Source organism: Ooceraea biroi, chromosome 3 (genome assembly GCF_003672135.1).
Source record: "Ooceraea biroi isolate clonal line C1 chromosome 3, Obir_v5.4, whole genome shotgun sequence".
Taxonomy (NCBI): domain Eukaryota; kingdom Metazoa; phylum Arthropoda; class Insecta; order Hymenoptera; family Formicidae; genus Ooceraea; species Ooceraea biroi.
The window spans coordinates 15,809,952-15,828,754 of NC_039508.1; the positions used below are offsets into that span (position 1 = coordinate 15,809,952).

General features: G+C 39.5%; 2 protein-coding genes across 10 annotated transcripts; both read left to right on the forward strand.

Moving 5' to 3' along the window:
• The first annotated feature begins 371 nt into the window (after positions 1-371).
• LOC105277236 (WD repeat-containing protein 7) lies at positions 372-16,193 on the forward strand. 9 transcript variants are annotated; one of them, XM_011335463.3, is made up of 26 exons: positions 372-511; positions 1,127-1,304; positions 1,394-1,626; positions 1,696-1,817; positions 3,966-4,156; positions 4,410-4,555; positions 4,818-4,838; positions 5,804-5,830; positions 6,911-7,001; positions 7,205-7,619; positions 7,794-8,014; positions 8,183-8,402; positions 8,545-8,659; positions 8,772-8,977; positions 9,096-9,233; positions 9,393-9,461; positions 9,993-10,094; positions 10,767-10,979; positions 11,131-11,395; positions 11,530-11,749; positions 11,941-12,163; positions 12,224-12,564; positions 12,715-13,038; positions 13,184-13,276; positions 13,385-13,582; positions 13,747-16,193. In XM_011335463.3, exons 2-26 carry the CDS (start codon positions 1,140-1,142, stop codon positions 13,930-13,932), a joined length of 4,545 nt encoding a protein of 1,514 aa, XP_011333765.1. In that variant the 5' UTR covers positions 372-511; positions 1,127-1,139; the 3' UTR covers positions 13,933-16,193. The 9 variants fall into 9 exon arrangements, with proteins under 9 accessions (XP_011333765.1, XP_011333771.1, XP_011333773.1 ...); XM_011335464.3 differs by having other exon boundaries at positions 373-511; positions 12,227-12,564; XM_011335469.3 differs by lacking the exon at positions 9,393-9,461.
• Positions 16,194-16,473: 280 nt separating this feature from the next.
• On the forward strand, positions 16,474-18,757 carry LOC105277243 (DNA ligase 1). The gene is made up of 4 exons (XM_011335478.3): positions 16,474-16,621; positions 16,868-17,607; positions 17,690-17,822; positions 17,908-18,757. Exons 2-4 carry the CDS (start codon positions 16,943-16,945, stop codon positions 18,382-18,384), a joined length of 1,275 nt encoding a protein of 424 aa, XP_011333780.1. The 5' UTR covers positions 16,474-16,621; positions 16,868-16,942; the 3' UTR covers positions 18,385-18,757.
• The last annotated feature ends 46 nt before the right edge of the window (positions 18,758-18,803 follow it).

Here is an 18,803-nt window from a genome sequence, read left to right on the forward strand (position 1 = left end):
TAATACTACTATTTCGTGTTCCGAAACCATCCGCCACGAGTCTTCACTGAAGGATGAGGTAGTAGCACGACTCAATGGCGGGCGAAGCAGGTATTATTTTCAAGTATATCCCAATAACGAGTCAGTTTTATTTTCAAGTCAGACGATTTCACGATTCAATGGCAGATTAATAAAATTTTTATTTTTCTGTAGTACAACTCGATGACGGATAATTTAAAAGCTTTTGTCTAGTAAAATGAGATAAAAGTAATTTTTAGAAGTTGACTGATTTATTTATAGTCATTCATCCGATATAAGATTTTCTACTGGATCTTATTGGATCGTAGATTTCGCGCGACGATTTTAGAGATTTTTCAGATAGAACAGCTGATCGCACCCAGTCGCACTGTCGGACATCGTCGACAGCAAGATGGCGACGTTTGTAAGAGCGTAGTAAGAGGTGTGTGAGTTTTGGCAAATTTCGCCAGTTGTGACGTTCCGAGTGGTTGTCAGCGGTGTTCTCTGGCTCGTGGTAATTATCTTTCATCTTCCTTTCTGCATGACTTCTGTTGGCGTTCTGGAAAAATTAAAGTTTCCGGGATTGACGACGTCGATAGTCCAGCTCGCCTCATGACATCTCCGCGATTTGATATAGCAGACGCCTTTAATTGTTTCCAATCAGCTCTCTCCGTAATCTTAAATGATTTCATGTGTTTGATGATTTCTCAAGCTTTGCGCGAGTGAAATTCGATACTCGTAGACTCATCGTATTTTTATTTGCATAATATATCAATAAGTCATAGCTGACGACAATTGTACTGTATGTTTATCTTTCTCTGTTTGACGACAATAACAGTATTGTATTCAAGTATATTCTCTCCTCTGTAATACATTTACTGCCAGAAATCGCCCATCATTTCGATATTTCTCAGGTGACGTGGAAGATATGCGGCTGACAGTTTGCTTGCTTTAAAACAGTTGCTTCAATATTTATTTTTGCGATTCTTTATTTCACTCTTTGCCCTCATGCGTTTCAAAATTAGCTTCTGGACTCTGTGACATGATGAGATGTGCGGGCAATAAGAGGAGTGTTTGTATCAGGAAAAATGATAAAGCCTGTTTATTAATTTATAATAACGGCTGTTAGATCGCGTGCAAAGATGACTGCAGGCACCAGTCTAGTGGTGCCCATAGTGCTGTGGGGACGCATTGCACCGACCCATTGCATCTCTTGCGTCTATTTGTCGCGGGATCAAAAGACACTGGTGACAGGATGTTACGACGGGCAAATATGCTTGTGGCAAGTGGATCCGGAAACATTGAAGGTACCAGATCCTTGCCTGACAGGACAATAATATTTTAGTAAGAATATTTTTATTTCTAACGTATCTTATGAATGTGATTTTTAATATAGATGACGCCGAGGTGTTTGCTCGTTGGACACACTGCGCCCATAATGTGCCTCAGCCGAGCCAGCGTCGTAATGGAACAGAACTTCATTGTCAGCAGCAGCGAGAGCGGAGAGATGTGCACCTGGGATCTGGTTGATGGAAAATGTCGCGAAGCGGTGAAACTTAACAACGTTCACACACAGATGTTACCTTACGTTTCCGCGGGCGGAGAGGACGTCAGACTGTTCTGCTCCGGGTAAATATCGTGATCGTTGATGTTCATCAGGAAACGTTTCGCCTTATCGCTATTCTTTTATTGCTTCAGATACTATCCTGAGGTTTTGGTGATGGACCCATTCAGTCTGGAGGTGTTGTTTACTCTGAGCTCTCGCGTCAATCCAGACTGGATTAGCGCTTTGCACGTTTTGCGGCCGGCCAAACGGAAAGGTCGGTTCTACGTGCATACAAGTTAGTTACACTCCATCACACCTACGCTTTATACCATAAAACGCCTACCTTCTATCAACTTCTGTGCCAACAGATACTGTATAAAGATCGATCGCGATACGGTGAATCTCGTATCTTCTCGCGCTAGGATTTAGTGCGGTGTTTAGATTGAAAGAATTAAAAAAATTTTGAAAACCTATCCGGTACTTCTCGCGACGAAAATTGTTTTCTACACAATGAATCTTACGCGAAAGTATGTTTTCACGAGTAAAAGAACAAAAATATGTGAAACAGTATCTTCTGGCATTTCATTATCCTGTGTACTTACGCGTTCTTTTCTAAGTAGACAACTTGCGGATACATACTAATGGTAAAGATTCTCTTTTCTTATTGTTTCTTGTACACTTGAGTGAGATTATAGTTAAGTTGGATAATGGTCCTTACCATTTACATACCAATAACGAGAATGACTGCACATTAGTATGAGTTGAGGACAACTAACGATGGCTAAAGCACTTGTACAGACGTTTTTTCGTACTCGAAATTTTGTAATCTACTACTCCGACGTACTTTTTACTCAGGCAATTAACCACAAGAAGCTTCGTATATTTGGGGTATAAAAAGGGATTTCCTTTTGATAAATATCTTTTTGATAATACACATTACGCAGATAAAGAAAGTGCGAATAAATTTTGGACACACGTAATTTCTTAATTACAGTAGCTGTTTTAATATATATAATATCTAATATTTGGACTGATTATTTAATAATAGTTACATTGTTGCAGCATGTTAATGAAAATGGACACAAAGCTAGTGCTAGTGTACTAGCAGTCGAGGCTGTATCACATTTTTTTCGTTTGTTTCCTTCTTTTCTAATCTAATCTTAGTTCATACGCGTCTCTTTGCACATCATTTCTCAAGCAACGTAATCATTATTAACGTCTCACGTCATCTCTACCTTTTTCGATTTTTCCTTAACTCACATTTTTCCACACATTAATACTCATGTATGCACGAATGATGTATCACTTATATACATCGCATTTCACTCGATATTCCCTATACTTTCATAATACTTTTACCTGATATTACATTTCTATTATATATATTTCGTAAGTATATATTATACTACATTTTTACATGAACAACAATTAAATTGCATGCTATATGTTACTGCTAAGTTTAATCCTCTATATCTATTGCTAGAATTGAAAATATATGTGTTTCAAGATATTGACTACTTAGTTAAAATGATTAACTATAAATTAAGTTATTATATAAAAGCTTAGTTAAAATTAGTAATTATAAATAATAAATTATATAAAGGCAAAGCTATTTGAAAAAAATTAAAGACGCAATTTAAAAGAATATTTTTATAACTTCTGTTGAAGAAAGATTTTGAAAGACACTATGCATGAAGATAATACGCATAAGTTAAGTGTGACATGCGCTAATTTTAATTAATTTGATGTGATTAATTCTTAATAAACTCTCAATTATTCTGCCTATTTACAGCCTCTTCTTTGATCGTAGTAAAATTTATATTTACAATAAATAACAAGTATTACCTATATTTCGTATGCATAAAGTCAGAATAAATATATAAAAAAAAGAAAAATATACTAGAAAAGAATTAGTCTACGGAAAATATTGATTCAAATTAATTAAATTCAACTATTAATTTCTGTCTTTTAATCAGCACACTTTGTTCCTTGAATATGCTTGTTCAAATAAATCAAGTAACGTGCAGTGTCCGCAAACCAAAGCATGACTCCGTTGTAATTCAATACGTAATTCAATACGCTTTTTCTACTGTACGAAAACAGCTGGCATGCGCGTCATAAATACACTTTACGCATACAGAATGTCGTATTATCGCTTGACGAGGCTCGCGTTACACTCGTATCTATCAGAATGACGCTATGTCTAATTACTTATAACATTGTTTTAGTCGCTTTACTCGATTCAATAATTATTACCCGTATTAATTTGTTGAAATTAGATTTAGCCAAATTTTGTATTTGTAGCAAACGGAAAACTATTTGGAAACTGACTCTTTAACGAAACGTTCTATCGCTTAAAACGCTGCAACGCTCTCTCCTAGATTTACTTAACGCGCAACAGGCGCTTCCATTCCATTTAAAGACGACGTTGTGCTGGCCCTGACGACGACGGGCACGGTCAAAGTGTGGACGCTCTTGGGACACGAGAATCGGAATAGCGAGCCGCTGTACGAGCATGAAAGTAAACAGATCCGTTGTCTGAATGCACTCGCGATGACTTGCTGCCCCTATAATCAGAGAACGGTACTCATTGTGTGCTCCAAATATTGGCAGGTAATTATTATCGTCACGCTGAATAAACTTTATGATCAGAATGTTCTTACGTCTAAAAATATAATACATGTGAAGAGAAATTAAATTTTCCTTGGTGAAGAATTAGCTTGTTAAATATTGAGAAAAACAAGATGCATTCTTTCCAAGATGTATTAATAGAAATCTTGATTTCTATTATAGTCTGCAGTATTATATGCAGTTATTAGTAGTGATTGATAACACGTATATCGTTATCGTCGGTTCATCTTCACAGATTTTTGACGCTGGTGATTTCTCGGTTCTCTGCTCGATAACGGCTCCACGCGGTGAGCGTTGGATGGCGGGCGACTTCTTGGCCGCCGACAGGGTCATCCTGTGGAGCGACGAGGGCCACGGATATTTGTACAAGCTCCCAGCAAAGTACGTACCCATTCGACATGACGTACAATGAATCTCGTCGGTAAACGTCACGGATTTTTTAATATTCTAGAAATATACTTTTTATTTAGAACACTTCGATTTTTCTCCTCCCTGGCTGATAATAACATTGCTTAACGAACAAAGTTTTCTCACTTATATCCTGATATTAATATTTGCGGTTGAGTGACATTACGTAACAACTTGATTGACGTACTCGAAATATCGGATCTTATTGATTAGCTCATCCCTTTATTGCTTCTAGGATTCTGGTACAACTTGACAGGTAGTTTCTTTTCGCGCACACATAAGTATCAAAGTTCCCTCGCTCAATAATATTTAACAATATTTATGTAAAGAGAAATTTATCTTTGTTGATAGTTTAGCGGCTTGGTTACGGTTATTAAAGCGCAATTTATTAACCATTGCTCACTGCGCTGAAATAGCAAGCAAAATGAGTTATTAGCGTCCCTTTAACATGTTTTATGTGATATATTTTTAAGAAACGAAAGAGAGAAAAGATTTCAGAAATATTTTATGTTACATAGATTTATTATTATTTTAATCTTTAATTACATATTTCGTTTGTGTGTGTATATATACATATTGTCTTAGGCGAGACAGCGTCATATAAAAATCATTAAAACAGTCGTATCTTTGTAAATTTCTAACACATTATTAGACGCATTAACTTACAAATGTGGAGATGAATTTTCCTCTCTCGATTTTTCGGAATGGATGCTATAGGAGCACTTGCTGGCAATGCACATGTTCGATATTTTATTTTCCATCTCGTTTTTACATTATATCATGCGCCTACATATTCGGCGTCATTTATTAAAAAATTCATTTAATAACTAAATTTCATATAAAATAGAAGAGAACATATTACTTTTACTTTCCTTACCTTCTTTACATAGTTCCTACTATTTTTTTTTATTGAAGATGCAAGTCGAGATACGTGGAACGTAACGATTGACACTAATATCGAAAAATATAGTTTGTCGTGATCCGTAACAGAAAATAATATATTAATAAAATATTAATGAAGTAAAATCCTCTTCTGTTGAATTTTTTATTTTTTCATGTGAAAGTTAAGAAAAAATACCTTTTGGGGATTCCACGGGATTTCGCGTTCGGCTGAGTACGGACAGTCCCAGAACGTAACTTCCGTACATGCACATGAATTAACAATTAACTTTTTCATATTATACACATCTACTGCATTCTACGCGGGATCTGGTGTTCTAGCAAGCTGAAGGGCAAGGCTCTCAGCAGGTAACCCGCATTATCACTAATACATACTCCCCATAACTATTTTCTCTCTCAATCGTTATTTTCCTAATCTTCACTTTTCGCTGTCTTTCTCGTCATTTTCCTTTATTTCTCAGTGTTCGTAACCAGAATTTGCTTTCACTCATCCTTCTTCGGTAATAAGGATGCGTGAAGGATAGATTCTTCAGTTAAATCTATATCGATGTCATCATATTTCATTTCTAACAAATCAATTTATCACGTAAACGCAAATTATATGTATCGACGCTCCGACCATGCAGGCAATATTTTCGCCCTTTATTATTCGCGAGATTATCATGAATTTTCATCGATGTTTACCGAAAAAAATTCGTATGCGTTTGCACACGTCATCGCGCACGAGATACGCGTATATTATTCGCCGTAATCATTGAAAATCTGTAAGCACAGTCGATAGATACTAAATAAAGAAGGCAAAAATGCAAAGGTGCGCGAAAGAAGGTAAATGTGAGAAAGAATCATGTATCGTAGCATACTTCATTATTTGTGTTCTCACGTTCTGTTCGCTTTAAATAGCTTTGCACTGATCTACTAACTGCGCGATAATGCAATGAACGTGCCACAAAGGTATTGTAATTTATTAAAGAAAATCTTTTTCTAATAGTAATACATTTTAATATTTTCTAATTTTAAACAAAAATGCGATTTTTCACTTTAAAATGATTTTCAATGTTCCAATTTTGAGATGCAGATAACCAGGTTTTACAGATATTTTTACCTTTGTGCATCGTTGGTAATAGTAAAAAAATTGCTATTGCTTTTGAGAAGGCGTTTACTTGCGGCGTTCGCTTGCCAGTAAACTTGGCGAATAATCACGCATACTTAAAGCTGTTTGCAATATAAAGCTTCTGCAATGTGACAAGACAGTTACTATTTGTGGACGTGTACGTTCTCGAACATACGCGTATTTAACATAAAATTTTTATATCTATCTGATATTTCACGATAATTTGAAGACGGAAAACATTGTCCATGAATAGTACCTACAGTTTCATAGAAACAGAAGTAATTACTAATCATAGATCTTTTTTCTGCAATATGCAGTAGCGTTGCGGACAACAAGAACTTCCATACCGCCGGTGCCGAGTATGATCAACCGTATCTTTACTGCACACTAACACAACCCGGGGATAAGGTAAAAAAATGTTCCTTTATCATATAGTATTCAAACATCTTCTAGTCTTTGATTTTTTTAAATTTCCCAAGTCTTTGTTTGTTCCATAAATTTTCGATTTTGAAGATTTCTGGTCCTTATCTTATCCCCAAAGAGTTTCTGATCGAATGTTTTAATATTCCATGATTCTCTAACGTCCTCGGGGTTTCGCTCGCGTATTCCAGCCTCTTTCCTGCCCGCCGGCCATGCGACTGGTCACCGTGCAGCGTCAAAACAAGACTCTCAAGTACCTGCTACGCGGGGACAGCGAGGGTGTCGTTATTCTGTGGACGGTACCGGAGATGACAATGCAACAGCTCTCCCAGATATGCCAGAACGACGGATCTGCGCCACCGGCATTGGCGCCAACCATAAAAACGAGTCTCACCGCTGCCTGGGATGCGATGAAGCCACCTCCCGTGGGGATACTGGATCAGTTGGACTCCGGCGATGGACAGGGTATCAAGCTTACTGCTTGTATCTACCTACCGCAGCAAAGTCGGCTAGTTGTCGGTCGTGAGGACGGTAGCATCATCATCGTGCCGGCGACGCAAACTGTGATGCTTCAGTTACTCCATGGCAATCATCAGCAGTACGATGGTAAGGTGTTTCTATTATTCATCTATGAGCTTCATATATGTTCAAAGTATTGAAAACAATATAAGAATCTCTTCAAGCATTTTATAATAATAATATTAAATAAATTAGTTAATTATATAATTTGGTGCGGAATTAAATCTAGATTCTTTATCTTTCTTCGCGCATGCCATCCAGATTGGCCGCCACATCAGGTTCTCCTGGGTCACTCGGGACGAGTAAATTGTCTGCTCTATCCTCACGGCGCGGCGCCTCGTTATGATCGCACTCATCTTGTTTCTGGTTCCGTCGATTTTGCTGTCTGCCTTTGGGACCTGTACGCTGGCACGTTGATTCACCGGTTTTGTGTTCACGCTGGCGAAATCACGCAGTTGATGGTGCCACCCGACAATTGCAGTGTACGCCTGTCAGCTTAATTTTATTCTGACAATATATGACAATGATTAATGTCGTCTTGATTCATTAGAAACATTATTACATTAAATTAAATAAGAATTAACATATGAAAAAGCTATGTCGTAGTGAAATCACTGTTGCATCATGATGATGACTTGTTTCATTTGCAGCCCAGGATACAGAAATGCGTTTGCAGCGTCGCATCGGATCACAGCGTCACTTTACTCTCGTTGGCCGAAAGGAAATGCGTCGTTCTTGCATCGCGACATCTTTTCCCAGTCGTGACTATCAAGTGGAGACCGTTAGACGACTTCATGATAGTCGGATGCTCGGATGGTGCTGTGTACGTCTGGCAAATGGAGACTGGTCACTTGGATCGCGTACTGCACGGTTCGTTAGCTCTACTTTAGTCTTCTGAACGTGTTTTTTACTCGAACCTTTCAGTTCTCGCAATCTCGAATTTTTCGAAGAGCCTTAAATATTTGAACGCGTAAGGTTTACGTGAACAGCACCTCTTGTACTTTACTTTCAGGTATTATTGCGGAAGAGGTGCTCTATGCATGCGATGAGAATACCATAGCTGCGGCCGGCGGATCCGCCGCCGGCGGTGAACTGGGACTAGCTAATCCTGCCGTGCATTTCTTTAGGTAAATGAAATCTTGCAGCACGGATGGTGAGAATCTTGCGTGTCCCTCACAGCGAAGTAAATCTTTCGGGATTACGTTTTCCGTTACAGTCCGTCCAATTTTTGCTTCTCAGGGGTTTGCGCCATCGGAATTTGTCGGCCATTAGGCACGCAACGCAGAGGGGACTGCATCAGTTGCAGCAGCTTCACGGTGGGCACGGTCCCGATCACGGTAATCAGATAAAGGCCAAGGGTTCACCGCTGATGATTCAGGGCTTCAGGAGTAACCCGAAGGACCCCGAGAGTCACATTTTGTTTTTCGATATAGAAGCGCTGATAGGTAATGCAGCTTCTCGCATCTTTCGTGCGATTTCGTGTGATTTATTGTAGAGATGGTTGAAGTTTTATTTATCTCACGGTAATCTGTAACAATGATGTAATTAATTTTTCTGTTGCAGTACAATTGCTCAGCGATGAGTACGGTGCGATGTCACCCGGTTCCTTAGAAGCACAGGGCCTGATTTCCGCCGCCGAGTACCAGAAAGTTGCAGCGCTCACTCAGTCCGCCAGTCCTGACGCGCACAAGAAGATTGTTGGTAAGCGTACCTTTGTTTATGCAAATTATTAAATTAAGAACGAAGTATATCGTATCTGAAAATGTACATTTATGGTTAAGAGGATCACATTTTTTCACAGTTCCACGTGGCTAAGAATTAATATTAAAAATATCTTTATTAATGTATCCTCCTTTATAGACTTTTTCGGTCGCGTCAAGGATAAGGCAGGCGATGTTGAACGAATATTGAAGGAGAAGGATCGTCACGGTACCGTGTTTTATTACTGTTATCTGTTTTGCAATTTTTTTGCAATTTCGAAATTCAATCACCAGAGTCCGATAATGTTTGATACAGGCTGTAACTTTGTATATCGATATTTCCGCGCTTTTCTTTTTCTTAGAATACTGAAAATGTGTTATTAATAATATTATTAATGATCACTTGAAATTTTTCGTTCCCGAAATATATTAGTTTTCTTTGTTTGGTAATTACACTTCATGGAAATATGCAGCAGTTTCCTTTTTCCTAGCGGTCTTGAAAACAGTTTTATTTCTTATATTTACAATTTTAAATCCTCGACATGAGTTTGAGTTCTTTAATCTACAGATTTTTAAATATATGTTCTCGGAGAGACGTATCTCTCTTATAATTCAATTCGGTGAATTGCTTCAGATTTCTTTTAGGTTCGAGTGTTAAACTTTCTTTTATACACTTCTTCGATTAGTCACCTGGTAGCTGTTTTGTTACAATTGATTTTCTCGATTATCATGCTATCTAAAAGCAAATTTCTTTCTGTAGGTATATTGGCTAAAATGAAGGAGGGTGCGGAGAATGTGCACACTAAATTACAGGCTAAAGCAGAAAGCGTCGGCCTCAAGCCGTCGACATTTGACGGCAAAGGTTAGACATCGTGTCTTAGACCACGACAAATTTCTGTTTACAGTCACGGTGTGTCTCGCACGGACTTACCTTGTATTTTAGATTTTCCTCACTTACACTTTACGATTTTCACTCATCAATCGATAGAAGTCACGTTCAGCTTCTTCAAGATACTAAACGACCTCATACCCACTGTTTTGCGTAGATTATGTTGTTAACAATTCCATTATAGGATCATAAGTCACAAGTTACAGTCGTAATTATAGATACTAAGAGGCTCGCATAGTCAATAGTTATCGAATAAAAATATGAATATCGTTTACGTTTTAATTACTCTAGATGCACGCTTGAGAGTTTTCAAATTAGCATTTAATGTAACGCTTTCGCAGAATTATCACCGCTTGGTTTTAATTTTGTAATGTGTATGTAAGATGTGTCTGTTCGGAAATTACACATTAACTGTTACTTACTACTATGTGCGTGTATTTCCAGTTACTCCACCAGAGCAACCGAGAACTGTGTAGAAATTTTGTATTTCATTTTTTATTTACCAATTATTTTTAGTGAGTAGGCGTTTACGTTATGCACCTATTTTTTTGTTTAAATTATTATTCTTCGTCTTACTTTCGTTATAATTGTTTTGACGTTATTTCGATTTGTCGCGACGTTCATGTTTATTCGACCGTTTTACAGGCGAAAACTGGAGTAACAGCGATGCGGCGAAGAACAATTTGAAACGAAACGGTGCGTTTAGCGAACCAAACGCGACGATGGAAGTGGCACAGTTGCTTCTGAGTCTCTTGCACGCTTGGGGCATGGATCCAGACTTGGACCGAGTTTGCGAGGGAAAATTGGGTTTACTGCGGCCTATGGTTCCCGTTTCATTCGGTGTACTGTCCAAAGGAGGTGCGTTCGATTGCGAAAGGATGGCGTATGTTACTTAAAAAAAAAATCGGTTGTTTCAACTTGTTTTTTTAAATTAAAAATAATATTTTTTAAAATACATATTTATATTCGCGATACGAAATATTTAGAAAGAGGGGCATTCATGTTGCAGGCTACATGTCATTACTACTACCCACCTGGCAAACGCAGCTTGAACCGGTCGGCGAACCTGCCACACAATTGGAGCAACGCTTACCAGCTGAACTGGTCAGGCAGGAGAGGCTCACTAGAGCTTTCACGGCGAGGGCACATTGGGAATTGTCGACGACTTTAACAAGCAATCATTTGTTGGCGGTGGTCGCTCTGGCGAACACTTTGATGTCAATGAACAACGCGACGTTTGTACCTGAGCAAGAACGAAACCGTAAGATGCACAGGTGAGTCTAATCGCAGAAAATAATTAAAATGTATTATTTAATAAATAAATAAATGTTACGCCAATACTTCGATATTTTTAGAATATTTTTATTATATCGGATTAGTTTATTAATTTTACTATTTATGAACACAGACCGGGCAACAGAGGAGCGATGAGCTGGAATAAAACGGAAGAGGAAAACGAAGAGATGTACACGGTACAGCAAGCGCAGATCAAGCAGGGTTGGTCTCTCTTGGCAACACTGCACTGCGTTTTGTTACCTGACAAGGTCGCGGTGCAGGGTGGCGCGAAGACTTTCAAGCGGCCACAAGTAGAGATGATGGCACGAAGGTGGCAACATCAGTGCGTGGAGGTTCGTTGTCAGATCTCATTTAGAATATAATGTTATTTTTATTTAGAATAATTATCTAATTTATTTGTGGCGTGTGTCAGGGATTGCAAAATTATAGATTTATTTCTTCGCCGAATAATATTGAACGATTATCGTTTAATCGGCTAATTCTATTTTTGTGACACTTCGTTCAGTATCCCTCTTCATTTTAGATTCGCGAAGCGGCGCAGGCTCTGCTGCTCGCTGAATTGGGCAGGATGGGCCCGAAGGGGCGCAAAGCGCTTGTCGATAACTGGTCGCAGTATTTACCGATGTACAGTACTCAGGAGCCTATCGCGCCGCAAACGCAGAACCAAAGTTCGGCACCTGGCAGCCCAGTGCCGCCGTCTGAATCGCAACCGGAGGAAGAAGATGAGGAGGAGGAGCTGGCGGAAGGTGAGCCCTTTCTTGAGAAGCACCGAAAAGCGACGAGTTAGTAACGAGCATTTTTCTCAGCAGAGATAAGTATAGCCAGGAAGCCGTCGAGCGTGGCAGAATTAAAGCGAAAGCAGACCACGGCGGTTGTGCTACTGGGCGTGATAGGCGCTGAATTTGGTCAGGATGTAACCACCGCGAATCAGAAGAGGGACAACGAGCAACGGCGGAAGAGCTCGATCGTCGAAGGCTTCGGCATAGGAAATAACAATCTCGCCAGGCACACCAGCATGGCGCTCACGCACTTATTGCACGCGCCTCACTCTCCGAAACTGCCGTTGCACACGGCGCTACGGAGGGCTGCGATTGATCTTATTGGTAGAGGATTCACCGTGTGGGAACCGTACCTCGATGTATCGAAGGTAAGATGAAGGTATTCCAGACTAGTGTTCAGAATAACAATGTAATTATTATTACTGAACCGAATAAAAAACCTAAAGATTGAAATAATAATTTATTAAAACTGGAACTTGATTGAATTATTGAATTATCGATGGCGCTTTTTGCCGCAGGTATTGCTGGGTCTGCTGGAAATGTGTTGCGACGCGGACAAATTAGTGCCAAGTCTGACCTACGGCCTTCCCCTTACACCGCAGGCCGACACTTGCCGTACTGCGCGCCACGCCTTGACGCTGATCGCCACCGCCAGACCAGCCGCCTTCATCACGACGATGGCACGTGAGGTAGCCAGGTTCAATACCCTCCAACAGAATGCCCAGACGTTAAATGTCAATTTAGGCACGAGCGTCTTGACTAGAGCAAAACCGGAAATTCTCAGGATCGTCGAACAGCTGATCGACAAGATGCAAAGCGAGATGAGCGATCTTCTTGTGGAGGTATTGATTTCATTTTTTGTTTTAAACTTAATTAAAGGTAATTGTTAGAAAAAGATTTAAAAAGGATAAAAAAATAAAACAAAAAGATTTAAGGATTTAAAAAGATGCAGGAGTATTCCATATACATAATTAATACCGTTTGCAGGTCATGGATATCATTCTACATTGCCTCGATCCAGGCCACTTGAAAATGAAACCCTTAAACGAAGTATTCCCGGCAGTGTGTAGATTTAATCAAGTAAGTTGCTACGACTGATTCGATAAGTGTGATTTTCTTACACCTAAAACGTATAAACGTTCATTTGTTTGAAAGGAAAATTAAAGCTTATTCTTTTCTCACCTACAGGTCAGTCACTGTCCGGCAACGCGCAGGATAGCAGTCGGTGGTCGCAATGGCCAGCTGGCGTTGTACGAATTGCGAGGTAACGTCAAATGTCAAACCGTCCCGGCTCATTCTGCACCAGTCACTGCTTTGGCCTTCTCACCGGAAGGAAAGTTCCTCGTCAGTTATTCCTGTTCCGAGAACAAACTCTGTTTCTGGCAAGTGAGTAAACGTGATAAAACTATTTTATAATAGTCAGTTCTTTTTCCCTCTTTCGTTATTAGCATTTAATTATTACACTATTCCTTGTAATATTTGATAAAAATATTTTCTTCATCTTAAAAATATTTTCTTTTTTACATTACTGGCTCTTTCGAAATTTCCAGCAAACTAGCAGCGGCATGTTCGGTTTGGGCAACTCGCAGACTCGCTGCGTGAAGTCTTACAGTACCGCGCCTATTAACGACGTGGCCCGGTTAAATCCCATGCGTTTGGCACGGTTGATCTGGATTAACAATCGCACGGTCACCCTGATGCTCGCTGATGGCTCGGAAACGCGTTTCAACGTTTGAATGTCCAGCAAGAATGTCAGCGTGGAGCTGCAGAACGAATTCGCTCGCAAGCGGAAGCAGTTCGCTCGCTCTTTTGCGTTGGCTGCATCGATCGAGCCTGGTTTACACAAACGTCTCTTGGCCGGCGGATTTTCCACGAGAAATAAACTAGTTCAACAGCATTGAAAGTTGAGGAATGTTTTTGCCAATGGATAGAAAAAACCAAATGATTCCATATTTATTATATCAAGCTTTTAAAAGCATATCAATTTAGTATTATTTTGAATTACGCAATTAAGTTAGCTGTAAGGGAATTCTGTGTAATCCGGGCTCCAGCGCTAACTTCGTTCGTTCTGTGTGAATCTTTTGATGTTTAGCTGATCGAAGCCGTTGGTGCAAGTCTAGTTAAAATAATTCGCGTCAACCAGGAGCGCCGTCGCCGATTCTGGCGCGCTCGTTGGTACTTAATTGATAATACTAGCACTCTGAACAATTGGGTTTCATTATGCACGTATGGCCGTCCGTTTCTCAAATCTCACCTACGGTGTCTCGTTTTGTTAGACAAATTAAACAGTTGTAAAGGCCGAACAGTCCTGCTGCGAAGACCGTATGTGCGATGGGGACGCGGATTATCGGCAATAGTTTCTACACGGGTTCCGCGTAATCCGAGAGATTGCGCGACGCGAATTTGTTCCTGAGGATTCCCCGGGAGTCGTGCTGCTATCTGTAAGATACATAGATTCGTTGCAATAGAAAGCTCCGCGAGGCGCTTTAGTTTTATCAATGATCGGGTATTTTGTCACACATAGATACTTATACGATAGATAGTAAGGATAGTTTCGATCGAAAAAATTATTAGTCGCTTTTATTGGTTATCTCGAAGTGAGTGCACGAGTGGAACACGTTCGTGCCGCTGCATTGTATTAGCCTGTACATATATATATTGCTTGAGGCCGTATCTTCGACTTTTGGGGAATCGAGCTCGCGTTTTTTCCTTGTTACTCGCTCCCTTGATCCTCATCGGAGCTCCTAGGTTCTCGAAATTTAGCTTGTTCATTGAGAAAATCGAGTTTTAATTGCATTTTTCTTTAGCCAGAAGTAAGTGAATTAGAGGAGAGCGGAAGAGGTGTATGTATAACCAGAAGATCGAGCACTAGAAAAGCTTTTTGCGACCACTCCGTCGCGTCTAACATCCGTCACGCTGATTTGACGAATATTCCACGATTGACTAACCGATATTAGTATTTATTTCATCACTTAGGGTAAGGCGAGGAGAATGCGAACGTTCGCTCCTCGAGATCTATCGTTTCTTCCGGAATAGTGATTTCTCTTTGTTTGTTGCGAGCGGGCGGAGAGTCGCATGTATGCGATATACGACGTAAGATAATTTATGCAATTGTTATGTATCGTGTCTCCTGCGCGCGGATTTGATGTATTACGCGCACCGCGTGCGCCGTAAATCGCGTGCAATATCTCCCTCTTTCTACAATTCAAGATTGCAAGAATTAGCCGGGAAAAACGGTTCCACCACGAGTGCATTATTTATTTATACAAGTTTGTAATTGTAACTTCTTCGATTTTTGAGGCGCGCGACTTACGGCTCATTCCGTGCGTTCTCTCGCAATTGATGACGGACGATGATTTCGTTGCCGAGGTTCGAGTGATCCCTCAACAGCATTGTTCTGGTATTAATAGAGCTTCAAACTATCCGCACAGAACAGCGATTTGAGGCGTCAATCAGTAAATAATCCAATTTGACAAAAATTAATTAATTTGATTTCCATAAAATTGAAAGGAAATAAATCCGATAAATAAAATCAACGACGAAATCAACGTTCTCGCTCGTTCATGTTTTATTTAAACGATTAGATCTGATTGAGAAATTGAGAAATTCTAGTCGCTTGCGTCCTGCGAAAAACTGTTCCGAACAGTGTGCGCTTGGTACTTTGCGCCAGATTTTGAAGGATTGCTCAACCACCGGGACAACTTGTCGCAACTCGAACGCGGGCGTTACGTCGGGTGTGGAAGCCATTTGAACACCGCCGCTTCCGCACCGTGCATGTATGTACATAGAACCGAACTGCGCCTAATTGTATCTATATATGTAATTATTTATGTGTATATTGTACCTCCGATTGTGCGCGTGCATTACGCAGCACTCTCTGTCCGGGTTGCCGAGTTCGATCCGGAGGAGTGGATTACACCGGATGACGTGCGATCATTCATCTGTCTCGTTTCGCTTGTAATTGTCGACGAACGTTAATAAAAGAAGGAATTCTGCACTTTGTTGTTCTCTGTTTTTTATTCACGTGGATTAAAAAAAAAACGAAGTACAAAATGAAGCGATTAATTTTAGGACACCCCATAGTTCAGCTGCTTCGCGAGCGGGAACTTTTTCGGTGGAAAGAGACAGCATGATTGTTAGGCCTTGTCTCACTAACGTTGCATTCAATGAGCTGGTAGTACGTGTATGAGCACACCTACACATTAACCATAGCTTCGCGCGTTTACCGCAAGAAGTCCCAAGATCAATTCGAATTCCTGATGCGCATGCGGATTCTCTCTCCCGCGTTTCTGATTTCGTTTTCTTCGCCTATACGGAACGTCGTCTTTGCGTTATACACGTTGCTTTGAACATAACCCTACAGTAACTCCGTCTAGCATAATTTTAGTTTTTCAATGAGAAACGCCTTGAATCGTCATTGAACAGGTAAAAAAATAAATTGCTTAAAATATTTATAATATTTTTGTACGAGAAATTTTTATATGTACTGTGAAGAGCTTATACCGTTATGTTTGGACGCTTGGCTTGAAACACGTGAACACGTGAACACTTGAGTAATTTTTCGCGAGACCACGTTAGCGATTCGAGTTGTCGAAAACATTCTTAGTTGCTTATTATATATTTTAGATCATGACTGAAAGTTGAAACCTGGGAAAATACTTTTATTTTCAGAATTCGAGCATTTGCCCATTGACCGATCATTGATTCCACATTTCATACTTGGCACCTGAAAACATTAATTTCCAAATGAAGACCAAGGTAGACAAGAAGGGGAAGAAACGATCTCTTAGCGAGACTTCTCTTCCCGCAAAGTCGGATCAGAAGCCAAAGTATGCTGTTAAATCCAAGAACAGCCCCAAAAAGCCTAAACTTGCTGATACTGCACGAAATGGAAAGCTCGCGTATAAGACTAAAGAGCGGGCGCTCAAAAAGATCGCTGGTCCATTAGAGAAACAGGCTAGGAGAGCAAAGCAAGAAAATAGTGCTGCGAAATCATCGAAACAAGAAATGAAAACTCATGCGAAAGGAGAGACCAAATTGGAGACCAAACTAGAGTTATTAAAACAAAAACAAGCACGACGTGCGCTGACTAAGGAGAAACGAAAGCAAAAAGTATACACTGACTTAAGTGTGGAACAAATGAAAAGCAGAATCGAAGCGATCAGGGGCAGGGAAGTGTTGACGAAGACGGCGAAAAAGAAATTAGCTATATTAAAGAGGAAATTGAAAGCGATGGGATTTCCGTTAGAGGAAGATGCAGTAGAACAGAATGAGAAAAAAGTCGCAAGTCAGAAGGAAAGCGGTAAAATGGTGAAAAATAAAAACAAGAAAGCTGCAGGGTCTCCTAACGATCAAAAGAAGAAAGATGGGGAAAAGGGACTCGTTCTCTACGTGCAAAATTTACCAGCTGAGTAAGAATACTTTCATTCTTAGCAATTCCATCATGTGACGTTACAGTTGAACTGTGCATTCATATCTGATTTATTATTTCAGCATTACAGAAGACGAAATCAAAGAGCTTTTCCTGACCAAGGTTGATACAGTGACCAACATCAAAATTAAAAGTAATAGAAAAACGTCAGCTGCCTCTGCATTCGTGGAGTTGTCAAGTCGCGCGGATTGTGTGGTAAGAAAATTTTTATATCTTTTTTTTATTGTGATAATTTTCGTCAAACAGTTTCATTGCAACGTGATTTTCATGCATTTCACAGAAAGGACTTTCGTTGTCTGACACGCTCGTAGAGGGTAAGAAGATAACGGTACAATATTCACTCTCACCGCCTGCGTTTGGAGACACTGCAAAATTAGGAGTTCAGAAACAAAAACTCCAGAGCAAAAAGGCGAAAAATGAACCAGAGGAAGATGATAGCGATCTTATCGAAGATGAGGGAGATGATGACGAAGATGAATCCGATATGGAGGAAGAAGAGGCCGAATTTATGGACATGAACGATTCTGAAGAAGAAAGTGACGATGATGAAGATGACGATGATGAAAAAGTTGCACATGGGAAGGAAAGCAATAAAAAAATGAAAACTAAGAAGGAAGCTGCGCGTCCTCTTACGGTGGCTGCGGTTAAAAAGTTAAAAGGAAAATTCGTCGGTGGAGTCCAAAAAGGAAAAGATCAGCGAAAAAAGGGAAGCAAAATGGTAGGGCAAAAGCGTAATAAAATAGGTAGAAATTATTAACGCAAATATTGTGTTTACAAAAATCATTTGTTACAAGCACAAATGGAAGTGCAATTATACAAATGCAAACAGAATTTTCGATAAATATGATACAATTGTTTATGTAAAAAGTATATTGTATTTACTTTTTATGAAAGATCACTTGTCCCATATAAAATATAATCATAAATAAAACCATAAATACATATATATATATAGACTAGATATCGATTGATCTCTTTCGAAACAATAGGTTTGTTGCACCATGTCTATATTAATCAATTATGTATAAAAATTTACTAGTGTAAAATGTACCAATACTAACACTTAAATCCTGAAAAAAAATCCTGAGAAAATCTATCAAGATTTTAAATATATACATATATGATCTAAACATTACATTTTCGTGAACATAGTTTCCTTTCTCTTGTTTCCTTAAA